Source organism: Macrotis lagotis, chromosome 8 (assembly GCF_037893015.1).
Source record: "Macrotis lagotis isolate mMagLag1 chromosome 8, bilby.v1.9.chrom.fasta, whole genome shotgun sequence".
NCBI classification, from domain to species: Eukaryota; Metazoa; Chordata; class Mammalia; order Peramelemorphia; family Peramelidae; genus Macrotis; species Macrotis lagotis.
Window position 1 is genome coordinate 3,240,893 of NC_133665.1, and position 15,886 is coordinate 3,256,778.

General features: G+C 40.6%; 2 protein-coding genes across 4 annotated transcripts in view; one reads left to right on the plus strand and one right to left on the minus strand.

The window, feature by feature from the left end:
* Positions 1-697, minus strand: part of EARS2 (glutamyl-tRNA synthetase 2, mitochondrial) — a 17,029-nt gene extending 16,332 nt beyond the window's left edge. The window contains exon 1 of the mRNA XM_074196258.1: positions 529-697. Within this exon, the coding sequence (XP_074052359.1) occupies positions 529-682 (154 nt within the window). The 5' untranslated portion in view covers positions 683-697. The remainder of the gene's footprint in view (positions 1-528) is intronic.
* Positions 680-14,173, plus strand: UBFD1 (ubiquitin family domain containing 1). 3 transcript variants are annotated; one of them, XM_074196259.1, is made up of 7 exons: positions 680-894; positions 1,410-1,724; positions 2,608-2,816; positions 4,667-4,732; positions 5,133-5,238; positions 7,821-7,903; positions 9,676-14,173. In XM_074196259.1, exons 1-7 carry the CDS (start codon positions 681-683, stop codon positions 9,784-9,786), a joined length of 1,104 nt encoding a protein of 367 aa, XP_074052360.1. In that variant the 5' UTR covers position 680; the 3' UTR covers positions 9,787-14,173. The 3 variants fall into 3 exon arrangements, with proteins under 3 accessions (XP_074052360.1, XP_074052361.1, XP_074052362.1); XM_074196260.1 differs by having other exon boundaries at positions 1,413-1,724; XM_074196261.1 differs by having other exon boundaries at positions 815-1,120.
* Positions 14,174-15,886: the final 1,713 nt, after the last annotated feature.

A 15,886-nucleotide genomic window follows, 5' to 3' on the forward strand; every position in this document is an offset into this window, starting at 1 on the left:
ATTAGCCAACTTTAAGGATGCACAGCTAAATGGCATCACTTACAAAAGCCCCTAGAAATAATTCAAAAACATGGATCGACAGAATGACCTGTGGTGACTCATCACAGGAGCATGACTTTCACCTGGAGGCAGAGCTGGTACTCCTCAGGTGAAGAACGATTTACATTTTCAGTCAGCGTATTGACTGTTTAATTGTCCTAAATCGTTAGAATCGAGGGTTTCTCCTGAGATGTGGGGGAGACACTTGAGAAAAGATTACCAATCAAACCCTTTTTTAAGGAAGATTTCTAGAGTCAGGAGTATCCGAGTTCAAATCCGACCTCAGACACTTAATAATTACCTAGCTGTGTGGCCTTGGGCAAGTCACTTACCCCCACGGCCTTGCAAAAACCAAAACAAAACAAAAACAAAAATCGTGCTTTGTACAGCTAGGCCAAGTCTGCCCGGGGTGATCCCTCTTTGCCCCCCCAACCCCATTCCCGGCCCGCGTGGCGGCTCAGTCTGGAAACCCTACAGGTGGGCAGTTACCTGTGGGGCTGGGCGCAAACCTGACTCTTACAGCGGAGTTCCGCGGCGCGGCGTAGCGCGGCCCGCAGCCCCCGCAGAAGCCGCGCCGTCGCCCCGCCCCCGACGAGGCCCGGGCCAGGCGGAGCTGAAGCAGCCCCAGCATCAGGGCCGCCATGTGGGTCTGGAGTGCACACGTGGCTAAACAGGGTCGCTTCCGGGCGGGGCGCCGGCCAATCCGCTTCTCCCCCCTGGAGGGGGCGGAGCCTCTCTTTAAAAGGCCAGAGCCCCCTTTTCGGCCAGAGCTCGGCCTCGGCGGGACGGTCCCTTCTCAGGCCTTTGGCCCGAAGCGCCTCCGTCAGCCTCTCCGGGAACAGGGCAGGGGCATTGGTGAGTTTCCATAGGAACCTCCACCTGTTTCCGGTGGGCGTGTGTGTCCGGGCCCGCGGGTCCGCGTGCGTGTGTGCGTCTGTGTGTGTGTGTGTGTGTGTGTGGGGAGGGGGAGAGTACGGGCCGAGACGGGGGCCAATCTGGTCGGCTCAGCGTTTCCCGGCGGCCCCCTCGCCGCGGTGGGTGTTGTACACAATCATCATGGCGGCGGCCGGAGCCCCGGATGGTGAGTGTGGGGGGCCAGCTCGGGGAAGAGGGGCCCGGCGGGCGGGCGGCCGGGAGCCGGGGCTGTGGAGGGAGGGGGCGGCGGGAGCGGCGGAGCCCCCCGGGGCCGGCGCCGGCGCCGCGGGCGCCCCTGGAGGGCCCCGAGCCGAGCCCGGGCATTCGCCCCCGGGCTGCGCGGAGCCCCGGGAAGGCGCGGCCGGGGCGGCCCCTCCCCTCGCGCAGCCCCGCGCCCGCCGGGATGCCGCCGCCGCCCCCGCCTCGCACTCCGGTGGGTCTCGTTTGCTGTCTAGAAGTCGAGGAGCCCGGCATGGAGACGGATGCCCAGAAGCTGCAGCTCAACTGCGTGGACGCCGAGGCCGAGACCTCCTCCTGCTCCTCCTCCCTGCCCCCGGCCGCGGCCGCCCCGGCCAAGGGCAGCCCGCAGGCGGACCAGGCGCCGGGGGGCGCAGCCGGCGCCCGGGCCTCGGTCAGCAACGGCGACGAGGCCGACCCCGAGAAGGACCTGGTGGACCTCAAGATCATCTGGAACAAGAACAAGTACGACGTGCGGCTGCCGCTGGGCAGCACCGGGGCCGAGCTGAAGCGCAAGATCCACTCCATCACGGGTAGGTGCCCCGCAGCCGGCGCCGGCCTCCCGCCAGGCCCCCGCCTTGCAGATGGAGAAACTGAGGCTGGCGGCGGCGTAGTGACCGGCCCCGGCTGCCCCCAGGGGGGAAACTCCCGGTGCTGCCAGGCCCGGTGCAGCTGCTTCTTTAGCTCTCTTAAAACAAGCTTCTCAAACCTGGGGGCTGGCTTAGAGCTCAGAATGGTAAAACCTGTATGGTACATGTGTGTGTGTGTGCGCGCGGTGCATGTAAACGTATGTACACGATGCCAGCTAACTGCGCCTGTATGTGTTCGTGTGCCCCTATGCGTGTAGACCTGTCTTTATTTCAGTAGAGTTGACTTCATTAGTGATCTTGTGTGCTTGTTTTGTGTACTTGGAAACATTCTGAGAAGAATCACTTTTCTATCACCCACCAGCCAAGGGGGGAGTCCAGAACGTCCCCCCAAATGGTGATGTACGAATCCCTGCTCTAAAACAAGTAATCTTTGCTAGCAGTAATGGTTACTTTACTTTTTTAAAGCTGGCCTTGAGATTTGCAAAAATACTTTACAAAAATTGCTTCGTTTAATACTCTTTTCCCCCCAAAAGCCCATGAAGTGTAGATGCAGTTTTTAATCCTCAAGAAACTGAGGCTTAGAAACATAAAATGATCCAGCATGGCATAGCTCATCAGTATGTAAGGCAGGATTAAAATTAGGTTTTACTTATTTTTGAGTTCAACACTGTGACCCCCACATGCCAATCTTAGGGGTGGAGGGAATTCCCTAAAGAAATGGAATCACCAGGTTGTGCTCCCCTCCACCACCAAACAGAATCCTAATTAAATTGGATAGATCCAAATAAATTCACCCTTGATTTTATTCCTCTCTCCCATACTTAAGGCCTACCACCTGCCATGCAGAAAGTTATGTTTAAGGGACTTCTACCTGAGGAAAAAACATTACGAGAAATAAAAGTAACCAGTGGTGCCAAGATTATGGTGGTTGGATCTACAATAAATGATGTTTTAGCAGTAAACACACCCAAAGATGCAGCACAGCAAGAAGCGAAAGCTGAAGAGAGTAAGAAGGAGCCACTTTGTAGGCAAAAGGTTGGTGACTTATTGATTGTTGCTGGTGCTAAAAATTTGGGGTTTGTGCCATTTCTTGGAGCCTGGCCTGTTGGTTCCATTCTTTCCTTAATAAGCCTTTTCTTGGCTATAATCCACAATAGGAATCTGAAACAGCATTCTGGACATGGAGCTCTTGAGTGAAGTTGAAATTGACTTTTTTGAATTATTGTTTCATCAGGCTAATTAGTATATATCCAAAGGCTAACCATATGTAAAATAAGGAGAATTCATATTCCATATTTTGGAGCTCTGTGTTGGAAGTAATAGTGTCTTTTAATATACCATATTGAATTGGTAATCTACAACCCTTTTTAGGTGAGCCTGAAAACAGCTGGAAGTAAATGTGCTTATTTGGGTTTGCTTTGTTAGGTAAAATACCCAGAGTTCTTGCAGCCAAAAGTAATAACTTTTGTGTCTGTAAGACATTCCCCTAAAACTGAAGCTCCAGATGTAAAGAGGCACATAAAACTTTGTATATTAGAAATGTACATACACTAGGGTATTTACTTTTATAGTTTAGACTGATAGGAATAAGCAATTTTAAACTCATTCAGATAACATTTTGTCTGTCAAATTTTCCTGCAAACTTTTCTAGCTCTTATTTTTATTGTTTTAGGTCTTCTCTCCATGTTTTCTTGCCGTACAAATGTATATATCCATGAGCATATACTCTCCTAATAATTAATACTCTGTTTATGTTTAATGTGTCATATTTTTTGTGAGCACAGTATACCCTTAAATACAAGGTTTGCGTTTCTGACGCTAGCTTAATAAGCCTAAAGCTTTTCCCCCAGAGTGTAACCTTCAGAAGGGACATGTAAAGCATCATTCAGTTATGCTGTTAACATACTGATTTATCCTCCTGTTACAGGTTTATGAGGCCTAACACTGCCTAATGAAAGAAACCCAGCTCTTAGACTTTTTTTCATTCTCTGTAAGAATATATTGGTGTCAATACATACAAAAACTGGGAAGGTGCTTAAAATAGTTATTCTGGCATTCTCTTGCTCACAGGGTTAGATTCTTTGTTGTATTCCATACTCTGAAGACCTGTCTTAGTTGACTAGAAATTTAATCTAAGTACTAAACAGAAGAAAGATGATTTAGGGGGAAATAGGGGGAGGCATTATATCTTCTGACTCATTTGATAAGCATTATGAGAACAACCTTAAATTATCAGTTGGGTGGGTAGAACTTTCTCTAACTTCCAGACTTATAAATTAGTATTTCTTAATTCTGATTAAAGTCATCATGTCTGCCTCCAAAGTCTGATAATTTTACCTTTCAAAAAAAAAAAAAGATACACAAACCACTGCCCAAGACAAATGTTTTCAACTATGGACTTAAGACTGTAATTTGTAAGGAGACTTTCTCCATTCTTTTAAAGGTCTAATCAAGTGAGAATTAGTTATTTTTTTAGTATTCTTTAATTATTTTTGAGAGTTTAGAATTGACATACAATGATCCTCTTGTATTTTAGCCAAAAACATTTCATATTTTGTATGCTGGTTTAGCCTTCGACTTAACTCTGTGTGTTTGTGTGTGTGTGTGTGTGTGTTGTGTGTGTGTGTAGGATCAGTGGGTCAGGGAAGCCAACTTAACTTGAACTAGCCCTAAGGGACACTAATAATTTTTATAAAATATACTCTTATTATCTGATAATCTCTTAAAACGAAAGTATTAGACTAGGGATTTTTTAAAATCTGATTCATTCAGAGATTTCAAAGCAAAACATATTTACATTTTTGGGGATGGTAAGGGCCATAAAGAGGTAAATACCTCACTTCAGGCTTGTTTCTCTGCATTGTAATTTCTGATTTATGTTCTAGCAACACAGAAAAGTGTTAGATAAAGGGAAACCTGAAGATGTGATGCCTTCTGTTAAGGGTGCCCAGGTAAGCAAAGCCCCTTGACCCTTCTGTGGTCATTCTAGACCAATCCACTGTGTTTGGGGGGGGGGGTTGTTTTTTAGGTTTTTGCAAGGCAAATGGGGTTTAAGTGGCTTGCCCAAGGCCACACAGCTAGGTAATTATTAAGTGTCTGAGACCAGATTTGAACCCAGGTACTCCTGACTGCAGGGCCAGTGCTTTATCCACTACTCAACTTAGTCACCCCATGTGTTTGGTTTTCTGAGATTCCTTTCAACCTTTCTTTCCCCTCACTGTTCAGTCTTTATTGAAGACTATTAAATAAAAAGTCTTTATTGCCTACAATTTATAGTTTAGTCCTTTCTTTGTTGTTCCTTTTCTCTACATGACAGTCTTTACAGCTACAGAAGTTTTCTTATGTTTCCAGGAACGACTACCAACTGTACCTTTATCGGGCATGTACAATAAAACAGGAGGAAAAGTGAGACTCACCTTTAAATTAGAACAAGATCAGTTGTGGATTGGCACTAAAGGTAATGTTCAATTGGCATACATCATATTTTTTTCTTCAGAGTCAAATTGTTTCTGTTGCATATCTGACCCTTGTTCTAAACTAACCTCTCTTTACCGTATTCTATATATTAATCATTGTTTTATTTACTCCTTTATGCATTTAAGTTCATTTGTACTCTTTTATTATTATTATTTTTTCAATCTCATGTTAGTGCCTCCCAATTAAGGATTCTCTTTCTATAGCTATTAATTTGCCTATTAGGCAAGTGAGACAACTGTGCTATATAAGATCAAGCACTCTGGACTTGGACTCAGGTGAGAACTGGCTTTGAATCCTGCTTGCAGCACTTAGCTTGTGTGACCATAGAAAAGTCCCTTAAAATCCTTAGTTTCCTCATCTCCAAAATGGACGTGATACCTAATGAGGTTATGTAAAAAGTACTTTGTAAACCCTGAAGTACTATGTAAACATTAGCTGCTATTAATTCTTAGTATCATTCTGTTTAAATTATGTCTTTGCTGGAGTGATCATTGGGTTAATAAAGAATACCTTCTTTATGCTCATTATCCTATGGTAGATACTCCTCCCAGTTGTCCTAGGAGGGAGAAAGCAGAAAGATACTGGCAGATCCCTAGCATACTGAAAACCATTTTTTTTTGTTAAAGAGGATGGCTCCAGGTTATTATGAATGTCCTAAGAACAAACCTTATTGGGCTTTCTAGCATCATTTGATGTCCTTTCAGGTCATAATTGATGTCCCTTGTCCACTACTGTGCTGATTTGTACAGTATCAACTGCCCCATTTTGGAAATATCCCAGCAGAAGATAATTGGATTTTAATCTGGCTGAGCCTAGATATCAGACTGAGTGCTGAATGTCATACTGTTGATTTCCAGTCTAGGGTCACTTCCTAGGTAGTTCTTCCAAGGCATAACTTGATAGTTTTTTACCTTCAGAACTGTGATTTCATTAGTGTAGAAAGTTCCCCAGAGAAGAACCAGGTGGGCAGGTACCCAGGACCATTTGACTCCAATATATGTCGGTTTGAACTTGAAACAGCATCTTCAATACCCCTGGATCAGCTTTGTCCACTATACAACACTGTCTTCCTTTGACTAGAAGTTTATATTTATCTAGCTCTTCAAAACTTACTGTTTTCCTCTCACCAGCCTCCTAAGATAGGTTAGTCCAAGTATTAACTCCTGCCTTACAGATGAGAAATTTTAGGTTTAAATTGTAACTTGTTGAATGTCACATGCCCAATAAGAGACCACTGGGGGATTCAAATCCAGTTTCATTGATTCCTAGTCCAGTGTTAATTCTACCAAATCTATTGAATAACATCTGAGCCCCACAACTGACTTTTTCAGGCAGAGATGGTCTTAGATGTTAACTAATTTAGACAATATGAAATAATAAAAGGTTACAGCTGGAATAGACTTTAGAAGTTATCTTATTCTAACCCATTCATTTCATAGATGAGGAAACTGAAGTCCAAAGAACCATTTTTTCCCATTGGCACACAAATAATTAGTTACAGGACTTAGATCTTTTGACTCCCAGTTTTTGTTCTGAGTCTTTTGCTATCTTTTTTTTCCCCCTTTGTCTCTATTTTTGCAGCTATCATAGGAATGTTTTGTGTTTCTGTCTATGTCTTGTTTGATACCCAGTATGTCCTGGGACTCTTTTCACTTTGTTTCATCCTACCACCTATCTATCATTATGTTTCTTCACTACCATGCCTTTCCTCTCCTGCCATCCCACTTGCTCCTGTCCTTACTTGGCTTACCTTTGTATAGCCCCATTTTACTCCAGTTGCCACTCACTGCCCTCTTCTTTTCTCCTATTTGACCACCATTCCTAAAATTGCCATAAAACGTCTTTGGCCCATGTGTGATGCATGGTATCTGGCAGGTGTATGCTACATGAACTCTGAAAGATTTTTTAAGGTAATTTTTAATGTGTGTGTGCATGTCAGGGGTAGGGAGGAAGCAGGGGAAGAATGGGAGGCAGTTGCCTGGGGTATATTTCTGAGTAGAATAGGATGGGAGAAGGAGACATGATTGGGAGATGTGCCTAAGTGAAACTTTAGAAGTTTTGGTCTGCTGTCAGTCTAAACTTTTTAATAAAACACTTGTTTACTACCTCCCCTCCCTGACCAAGCCTGCCCCAGGCACTAAAAGCACATCACACATCATTGAGTTTATACAGTAAGCATGCAAACATAGTACTTTGGTTATGAATGATAAACTTGAATTCCAACAGAAAATTTTGTCCTTGTTCTTATTAAGATGAACTAACTACATATTAGCAAACCTGTTTATTATTTGATGTTTAGCTGAACTAACTTGAGCAGTTTTCTATTTCTAAGTAATTCTTCTAAATAAGACAATCTTGATACATTTGATGAAAACGTTCTGTTTGACCTTTCTTAGAGAAGAGAATGCCATAAGGACAAGCTTTTGTGGGTGGAGAATAGTCAGTCTCCCTAAATCAGGGAGGGGAAAGTATTAGAATTACAAATGTTGTTAGAGAATCAAATGTCAGATTTACTGAAATTGGAGTACCATTTAATAATCAGTATAATTCCTTTTAACTTAGAACGAACTGAAAAATTACCCATGGGCTCCATTAAAAATGTGGTCAGTGAACCTATTGAAGGACATGAAGATTACCACATGATGGTAAGTAAGCTGCTGGCTTAGAAACAGAACATATTCAGCTTTTAATTGCACCAAATTTGATACTTGGAATTTTGTCTGCAAGGAGAGTCCTTGAAATTTATTGTTATGGTGCCCTTTTGTTGCCCATAATCCAACTTCATGAACACGTCCCAGGGCAACTCATTTCCATTTTCTCCCCTATGTAGCCTCAAGTTCTGTTATTATAGAATAGGCAGATTTTCCAGTTGTCTCCCAGGATATGTGTTTACTAACCCTTGTATTTGCACAACTTTGCTTTAAGACCAAATAAATAGACGCGAAGAGTAGCAATGGCTTGGGAATTTTCACTTTCAAGTTTGAGCCAAAAATAAAATACTAGTTTGATATAAGGAAGTACTCCAGGCAGTCAACTGTTTGCAATGCTGATAAGGTATGTCTTGTTTTTTGCAATCTTCGGACAACAGTGATCATGCTGTGAGAATTAAAAATGTATAGCAGTATGCTTTCATTATTTGGGGAAGGGGGGAACTAAACTAACCTATGGATCCATATTTTTTGTATCCAGATACTAATTCAAAATCCTTTCTTGAATTCAAGTGATTTTCTTTGAAGGAATCATAACTAAGGCTATACTGACTGAAGTGAAGGATGAAGTAATGTGTATGGCTAATTTAGGCAAATCTGGCTCTTTTACAGAAATGGTCTGAGGGAGATCCACTAGAATAATGGATGCAGATCAAGTTATGCTCTTCATGGAGATCTGGGGGTCTCTGCAGGGGTGGGGAAAGAAGGCTGACTTTAATGTTATCTCTAAATATCTTGAGCATTTGTTATTGGAAATGACCAAAATAACTGGGAGATCTAAAAAAAATTTTTTTTTGTCTAGAAATTCTCATGATTTAATTGTGGAGGTTTAGTATTTTTTCAGCTGTGATATCATAAATGTAACAACATTAACTCCTATCCCTCTGAAAGAATAAGGACAGAAATACACGTGATTCAGTAAGGAATGCATTTTATGCCTTCATATTGATTACTGATCTGCTTTTTGTAGGATTGTGGAGAGGGAATAGGGAGAACAACCTGGCTGCATTCTCACCCTAAGCATAAGAAAAAAAATATTTCCAGTCTGCAGTGAGGCAGCCATAGCATGAGTGTCTTCTATTTTCATTTTCTCTATCTTCCTCCTGCTTCCATTGTCACTATAACACTGGAAGAAGAGTAGGTCTTGGATTGAGCCTCGGAGACCATACATTTCCACTCCTATTCCTCTGACCTTTGACCAATTACTTGGTACCAAGTGATTTGCAACAGCTACTAATTAGTTTTGTCACCTTATCAAGGAATTGATTTAGAACTACTCCTGTCCTCTGTAGCTTTTAAAATCTTATAGTGAAAGTGATTTTTTTTAAAATGAGCTATTTTAACATAAAAGCATTTCAAAGAAGGCTTACAAACTTTTAACTTAAAATGACACTAAAATGATCATCCCTGCCTACAAATCCAGTATGTTGCCATGGAAAGACCCTAAGTCTAGGTTTTATTTCTGTTCTTGCTACTTTGAACATTATATTTGACCCAAGAATTCTATCTTTCCTAATCTAACCAAGAAAGACTCTTCTGGAATATTGAATCACAGGTTAAAGGAATTTGCCCTTCTGGAATTTTGCTAGAAGAGTGATTGATTGGTGATTGCATAGTGAGAATTTTTTTTCCCCCACGATGCGTTAGGATCTTATTTCTTTGGTGTCCCTGGCTCTGAAGTACTGCTTGGTTTCCTTTTTCCCTTTCAGGCATTTCAGTTGGGTCCCACCGAAGCCTCTTACTACTGGGTGTATTGGGTTCCAACTCAGTATGTGGATGCAATCAAAGACACTGTGCTGGGAAAATGGCAGTATTTTTGAAAGCACTTTCACCTCTGGCACAGGAGACTGACCCAAAGTGAAGGACATTGCTGGGAGAGGCCTGCAACATGCCTGGATTTCATAGTCCTGGAACTTTTATTAATTCAAATCTGAGGAGATATTGACTGAAGCCAGAGGTGATGTACTTTCACCATTAGTTTACTTTTAACTTAAAATTGCAAAATCCCTTCCCTTCAGTCAGCTTCAAACCATATTTAAAGTGAATACAGTGGAAATCAATAAATCTTAATTCAGAACGCATTGTGTGGAATACTCTTAAGTGTTCTGAGAGTAGATCTGCCAATTTCGTTTTAAACAAAATGATCAAAATATATATCTGGGTTTTTAAATGTGATTTGAACTAAAAATATTTTCATAAATCTTTGGTTGCAAATGGTTAATTTGAGCTGATTTGTTGTGATAGAGTTTGAGGCACATTTTTTTTAAAATTTTCGTACATATGAATTGTAAATGGTATGCAAAGTTGGGGGGGGTAGTAAGCCATATTTTTCTGGCCTTTGGTTCAGTTTTGACCTGAACACCCCCCTCCCTCTCACCTCCCTCCTCCCCACCCCCAGTAAAATTGAGCTTTTAATTTTTATTTGTAAATCCAAAGATGGCTTATTTTTCCTCTTCTCTGTATTTCACTACCCCTTTGCTTTTCATTTCCCGTGATCATTTTGGTTCTTTCTATTTTGATGCTGACTGATCACACAGTTTGGGGGGGGAGGGGACACAATATTGGATTTTAAGCATCATATCCTATAGGTGCTCATTTCAGGGCATAGTGACCCCAAAATTGCTCCCATCCTTCATTCTTTCTTTTCGAAAACCAACTGCTTTTGGCAAAACATCTTGCCCTGAGGTTCCAGATTCCCACACAGGTCAGCTGCCACCTTTTAGTGGCTAGCAGTATGAAGCAGCAGTCCTGAAGTTTCTCGGACTATCTTAGGTGTGACTGGTCCATTGTCATGACAGTTCATAGCAGAAATGGGCACCAAGAATCCTGGACAGTTGGAAGTTTTTCTCTGACATAACCTATCACTCTGTTGTGCTGGTTCATTTAGCTGCTGGAGTAAAGAGGAACCAGGCTTGGTTCATATAAAACTCTCTGTCAGGTGGCAGTGAACTCAGGTACATTCCTATTTTTCTTTGGACATCATTTAAAACAAAAAATCTTAGGAAGTCTAAAAAGTGTAACTTTAGTCATGCTTCCTCTTTCTTTGTCATTCTGCTCACCAGCCATTAAGTTCAAGTGTCCTTTATCTCAGGTTCAGTCACACTGACCCTTTCTATCCTGGAAAGGTGCTTGCCATGAGTTGATGATATTTAAAAGACAAGACTGACTCCATTGGACCAGCATCATAAGAATTGCCCTTCTCACTTATGTCCCTTGTGCTCCTGGTATACTTGGTCACCTTTTTTTGATGGATTGATAACTTGTGAAGCTAGAGGGAAAACTCCTGTGCTTCTTCCCTTTGCTGTTGTCTTTGAAATCCCCTCATATCAGATGCAGGTCTCTGAGCTAAGTCTCCAAGCATAACCTATCAGCAGCGGCACATCTGACCTGCAGATTTTAGGTGGCTCCCTTTTCAATGTGTAGAATATATTTTAGTGTGTGTTTTTGACTGAGAATGACTATGCAGTGTAAGCCAGTTGTGAGAGCTATTCTGTACCCTTCATGTCTAATGTGTAGTTTGGGAGTTCAGCTCACACAGGAAGAATAATCTGCTGCTTATTATATTGCAGTTGTTCCTAAGTTATTTAATGTATAGGAAAATTATTTTATCGTCAGTAAGGGCATAAATATTGTATATGTGTTGGAAGTTTCTTAGAAACTTTGTTTCCATCCTTTGAAAGTAGCAGTAACTGCAGCATTTGTATATCAAATCGTATATCAATGTTCAGTTTCCCTAGCAGGGAGACAGTTAAGGTATATGAAGGAAAGTCTGTATGTCCTACTTCTCAGCAGCCCATCAGTGCTGCATTCTACAGCTCTGCAGATCAGATGGTAACATGACAGCTAGCATCTGACATTCGCAGCATTAGCATTGGTCTGGGGTTTTAACTTTCTCCATCCATTGTATTCATTTCTTCATCTCGTGATGTCATTGGAACAAGTATATATTAAAAACCAAGCTATGTGTAGAGTACTGTACTAAACACTGAGTAAGATAAGGAATTTAGATAAAATATGGTCTTTGTCCTCAGAGGTCTTAGTACTCTGCATTTTCTTTTAAGTCCTCCATTTGCCTCTTCTCCACCCTGCTTGCCTAAAATAATGTTTTCAGAGTCCCAATGATAACACCTATGTTTCCCTTTTATTGTTGATGGCCCATATTCTGGTGCATCACCTTCATCCAGCTGAGCCATAAAATTGAAATTGTTCTTCAAATTATTCTCTATATTCTACTCTGTTCCTGAAAACCAAACTCTATATGCCTACCATCAGTACACTAAACTAGAATTTAAGCTTGGTTTGAGTAGTTTTGTTTAGTTTGGGGATGGAGGGTGTGTGTGTGTGTGTGTGTGTGTGTGTGTGTCTTATTTTTTAAGTGAAATGGTGCTTTTTCCTTCAGAAGTAATTATTTCATATTATCTTACAATAATGTAAGTTACACCTTTTTCATATAGAGTTGTTTATAAGAGCCAGAGGTTTTAGGAAGCCTATTACAAAGCTTCCTCTATTAGAGAACATTGTAGGACTGTCTAACTATATGGATGAGGGTTTGTATGTAGCTCTGGGGAAAGCTCTGTCCCAGAGAGAATAGAAATGGAACTTAAAAGGAAGCCATGAAAAAGGTGTTTGATTTCAGTCTGTGCCCTTTTTGGCATGCTCTCCTAAGTCTTAAAAGTCATAAAATTAGTTCTTTTACTGGCCTCAACAGGTTTAAATCAGCCTAGTGTATTTTTTTTTTCCAAATCAAATTTATGTATAAAGTGGATCCATAGCCCTTTAGGAGTAAGATAGGATTATTTCTGTATCTTCTCTCTCTCCCTCATATCCCTTTCCACCCCAGCCCTGTAATCTATATGAACAAAAAATATATATCTATGTTCTTTTCTGAGTTTGGTTTATTTCCCTCAATGAGGTTCATTTAATAGTATAAGGAAAGGGAAAATGATTTAATCTGTCCTTCAAATTTTGTTTTGCTTCCTTTCTTATTTTTCCCTCCCCGATCCCCAATTAGTGGGGGGGAAATTCTGAAAGCTAGGTAATAAAAGCATATTTCCTTGAAAATGGAAGGAAAGCACTTTTATAATTTGAGAGGCCAGATGCTCTCAGCTTGATGTCCCATTCATTTCAAAGATTCTTACATGCTTCCTAGACTTTCTGTTCTTTCCAGAATATTAAGTCTGACCTTCTGCTCCTATATGCTACTTCTTACATTTTATAAGAGGAAAAGATTCTGAGATCATTGCTGAGGGCTAGCTACTTTTCATTCTATCTCAATTGGCCTGCTTTAGTTAACCTAGAAACAATAGAATCTGTAGAATTTGGAGCTCTTTGGAATTAGCAAAGCTCCTACCTAAATATGGAACTTTTCCTAGTAGCAGTAGTACATTTTAAATAAAATTGGACTAAGCTAAAGACGCACTTTGTTGTAATGCTTGGGCATAGTCTTATCGAGGTGGGTTAGCAGAAAGCCAAGCCTTCTGTCGGTAATGAGTGTGTTGCCATTATTACATAGACTTCTTAGGGAATTGCTGCTGTGTATTAAAAGGGCCAAAGAGTTGAACTTTCCCACATTGCCACATCTGTAAAAAAAAGTTGCCATATTTCAACAAAAACTCTTCTAGTTATAAAATGTGTCTATTGAAGCAAACTCAAGTGTAGTGTCCTAACTCCCCTCCCCCTTGTTTGGTGTGCCAATTAAGCAGTGCAGGGCAGGCTTTCTTTGGGCAGACATTATCAACAACTTTTTTTTTCCCCCATCACTGGTCTTATTCATCCATCTTGTTTTAGAGAAATTTTTTTTCTTGGTGTCATGGGGCTTACAGAAATTCATCTCCTGATAAGTTTGGTTCCTCTGAAGTTAGGAGGTCAGGAGAGCTGTGGTGATGAAGCACTTGATGGCTTTACCTTCTAGGCTAGGTGTGGCTTCAGTGATTGTGATTTCTGACTGCTTTCTTTCTAAGCAACTTATTTTTTATTTCTCAAAAAGAACTTCCACTGCAGAGTTATTTGAAAATGAAATAGATATAATTGCCACTTGGATGGTATTTTTATTTTATTTTTAAATAATCAATTGCCTGTTTGGGAGTAAATGAAAAATATTTGGTCTATTAGATTTGCACTGCTGGATTTTTTTAAGTGTAATCTCTACTGGTTATCTCATTGTTAATTCTGTAAGATTAGTCTTACCAATTAAAGTTTGATAATTAATTCTGTGTCTTTGATTTGTTTGTTTATCTTCCACAATGAGGAATAAACTGGATGTACTTCTGTTGGTAATCAAATTCTCCCAGCAACTGAGTGAGTCCAATTCAAGTCATCAAGGGAGACAAATGGGGCGAGAGCCATCTTTTTGCCAGCTTTGACTAACCATGTTCTAGTAAGAGAAATACGCTATATATCTATATATATCTATATATAAATATGGGAGCATGATCATTAATTAGACTGTAGGATTGCTATATCCATATGATAGCTACTATATAATTTATTGTACTCGATAGATGTCTAGTAAATAAATGTTTGAGATGCCTAGTGGATTATTTTCTTAAAAAATGTATAATCTAACTAGGTGCTAAACCAACCAAATGTTTGGGACCCTTATATAGAATCTAGCTTATTTTCAGATTGCATTCACCTTGAGCCCACTCTAGTTTGGGGAAAAGTATTTAAGGCCATTTAAAACCATTCAATTTATTGATTCTTATTTTCAGGTAAGATACAAAAATAACTCCTGGCCTATATATAGTCTACCTCCTCAAATTTAATCAAGTTTTCAAAATAGCTTAAACCTACTTTCAAGTAGATTACATTTACTTTTATTCATAGTGTATACTTAACACATGTCTGGTAATTTTACTTTTTTCCCCTTGTTCTTTCCCAAAGGTCTTTATTTCCAAGTGTGACATTACATCATTTGGCCTTGACTAGCTTGTAATGGTCTTCTGAAGTTGGCTAGCCCATTCCTAGAGAAGGGAGGTGGTTGAGTTAATCTTTGAAGCTTTTCCCGAAGAGATGGGCTTTTGGACTGTGATTTCATTTTTTTCCACAAGTATTTGAGCATCGCCTGTGTGCATAACCCTTTGGTGGATATAAAAATTAAAATCATAGATCACCAAAATGTGTTTAATGTGTATATATCTGAAACACCTACAAGGTAACATTATTTAACCATTTATGAAGTATTAGTGTATACCAAATGATTTTTTGGGGGGGAAGAAATTCAGAATTGAGGTGACAGTCCCTCCTTCCCTCATAGTTTGTGGTGCAATACTGCTTACAAGAGAACTGGAAATGCAAAATCAAGAAGAGACCATGTGAGATTAGTCAGGAAATTTTCCTTGGTCAGGTGAGTTTCAAACACTGTTAAACCTAAAGAATATGCTGGGATTCTTTCTTTGGCCCCAGGGGACAGTTTATAAGAGGATATGACTTGTTCCCAGACTTCAGCCTAGTTGTCCTTAATAGCTCTGGAAATCTGTCTGGTGGAAAAGATTGGTAGGTTTTAGTGGAGAGGTGACATGGGTGGTGCTATGTTGTTGGTTTTACTTAAAAAATTTTTTTTCTTGGCTGCAAGACCCATTGGAGATAGGTAGAAGCATAGATCCAGAAATGGCCGATTAAAAAAAAAAATGGGATCAATGAAACTTTTTTTAATTGGGAAGAGGTGACTAAAAATCAGGTGTTAATAGAAGGATAAAGGGATTTACATATTGAAGAGAGGCAGGTAAAATTTCTGTGGAATTTTAGTGATATTCTCACTTTATACCTTTTCTGCCATACTCATTCCTTCAACTCTTCAGACTAATAATAATAATAGTTAGCTCACATTTATATTGCAATTGCTTATTATGTGCCCAGCATTGTGCTAAGTGCTTTACAAATATTATCTCCCTTGATTCTCACAAAGAGAGGCAGGTCCCA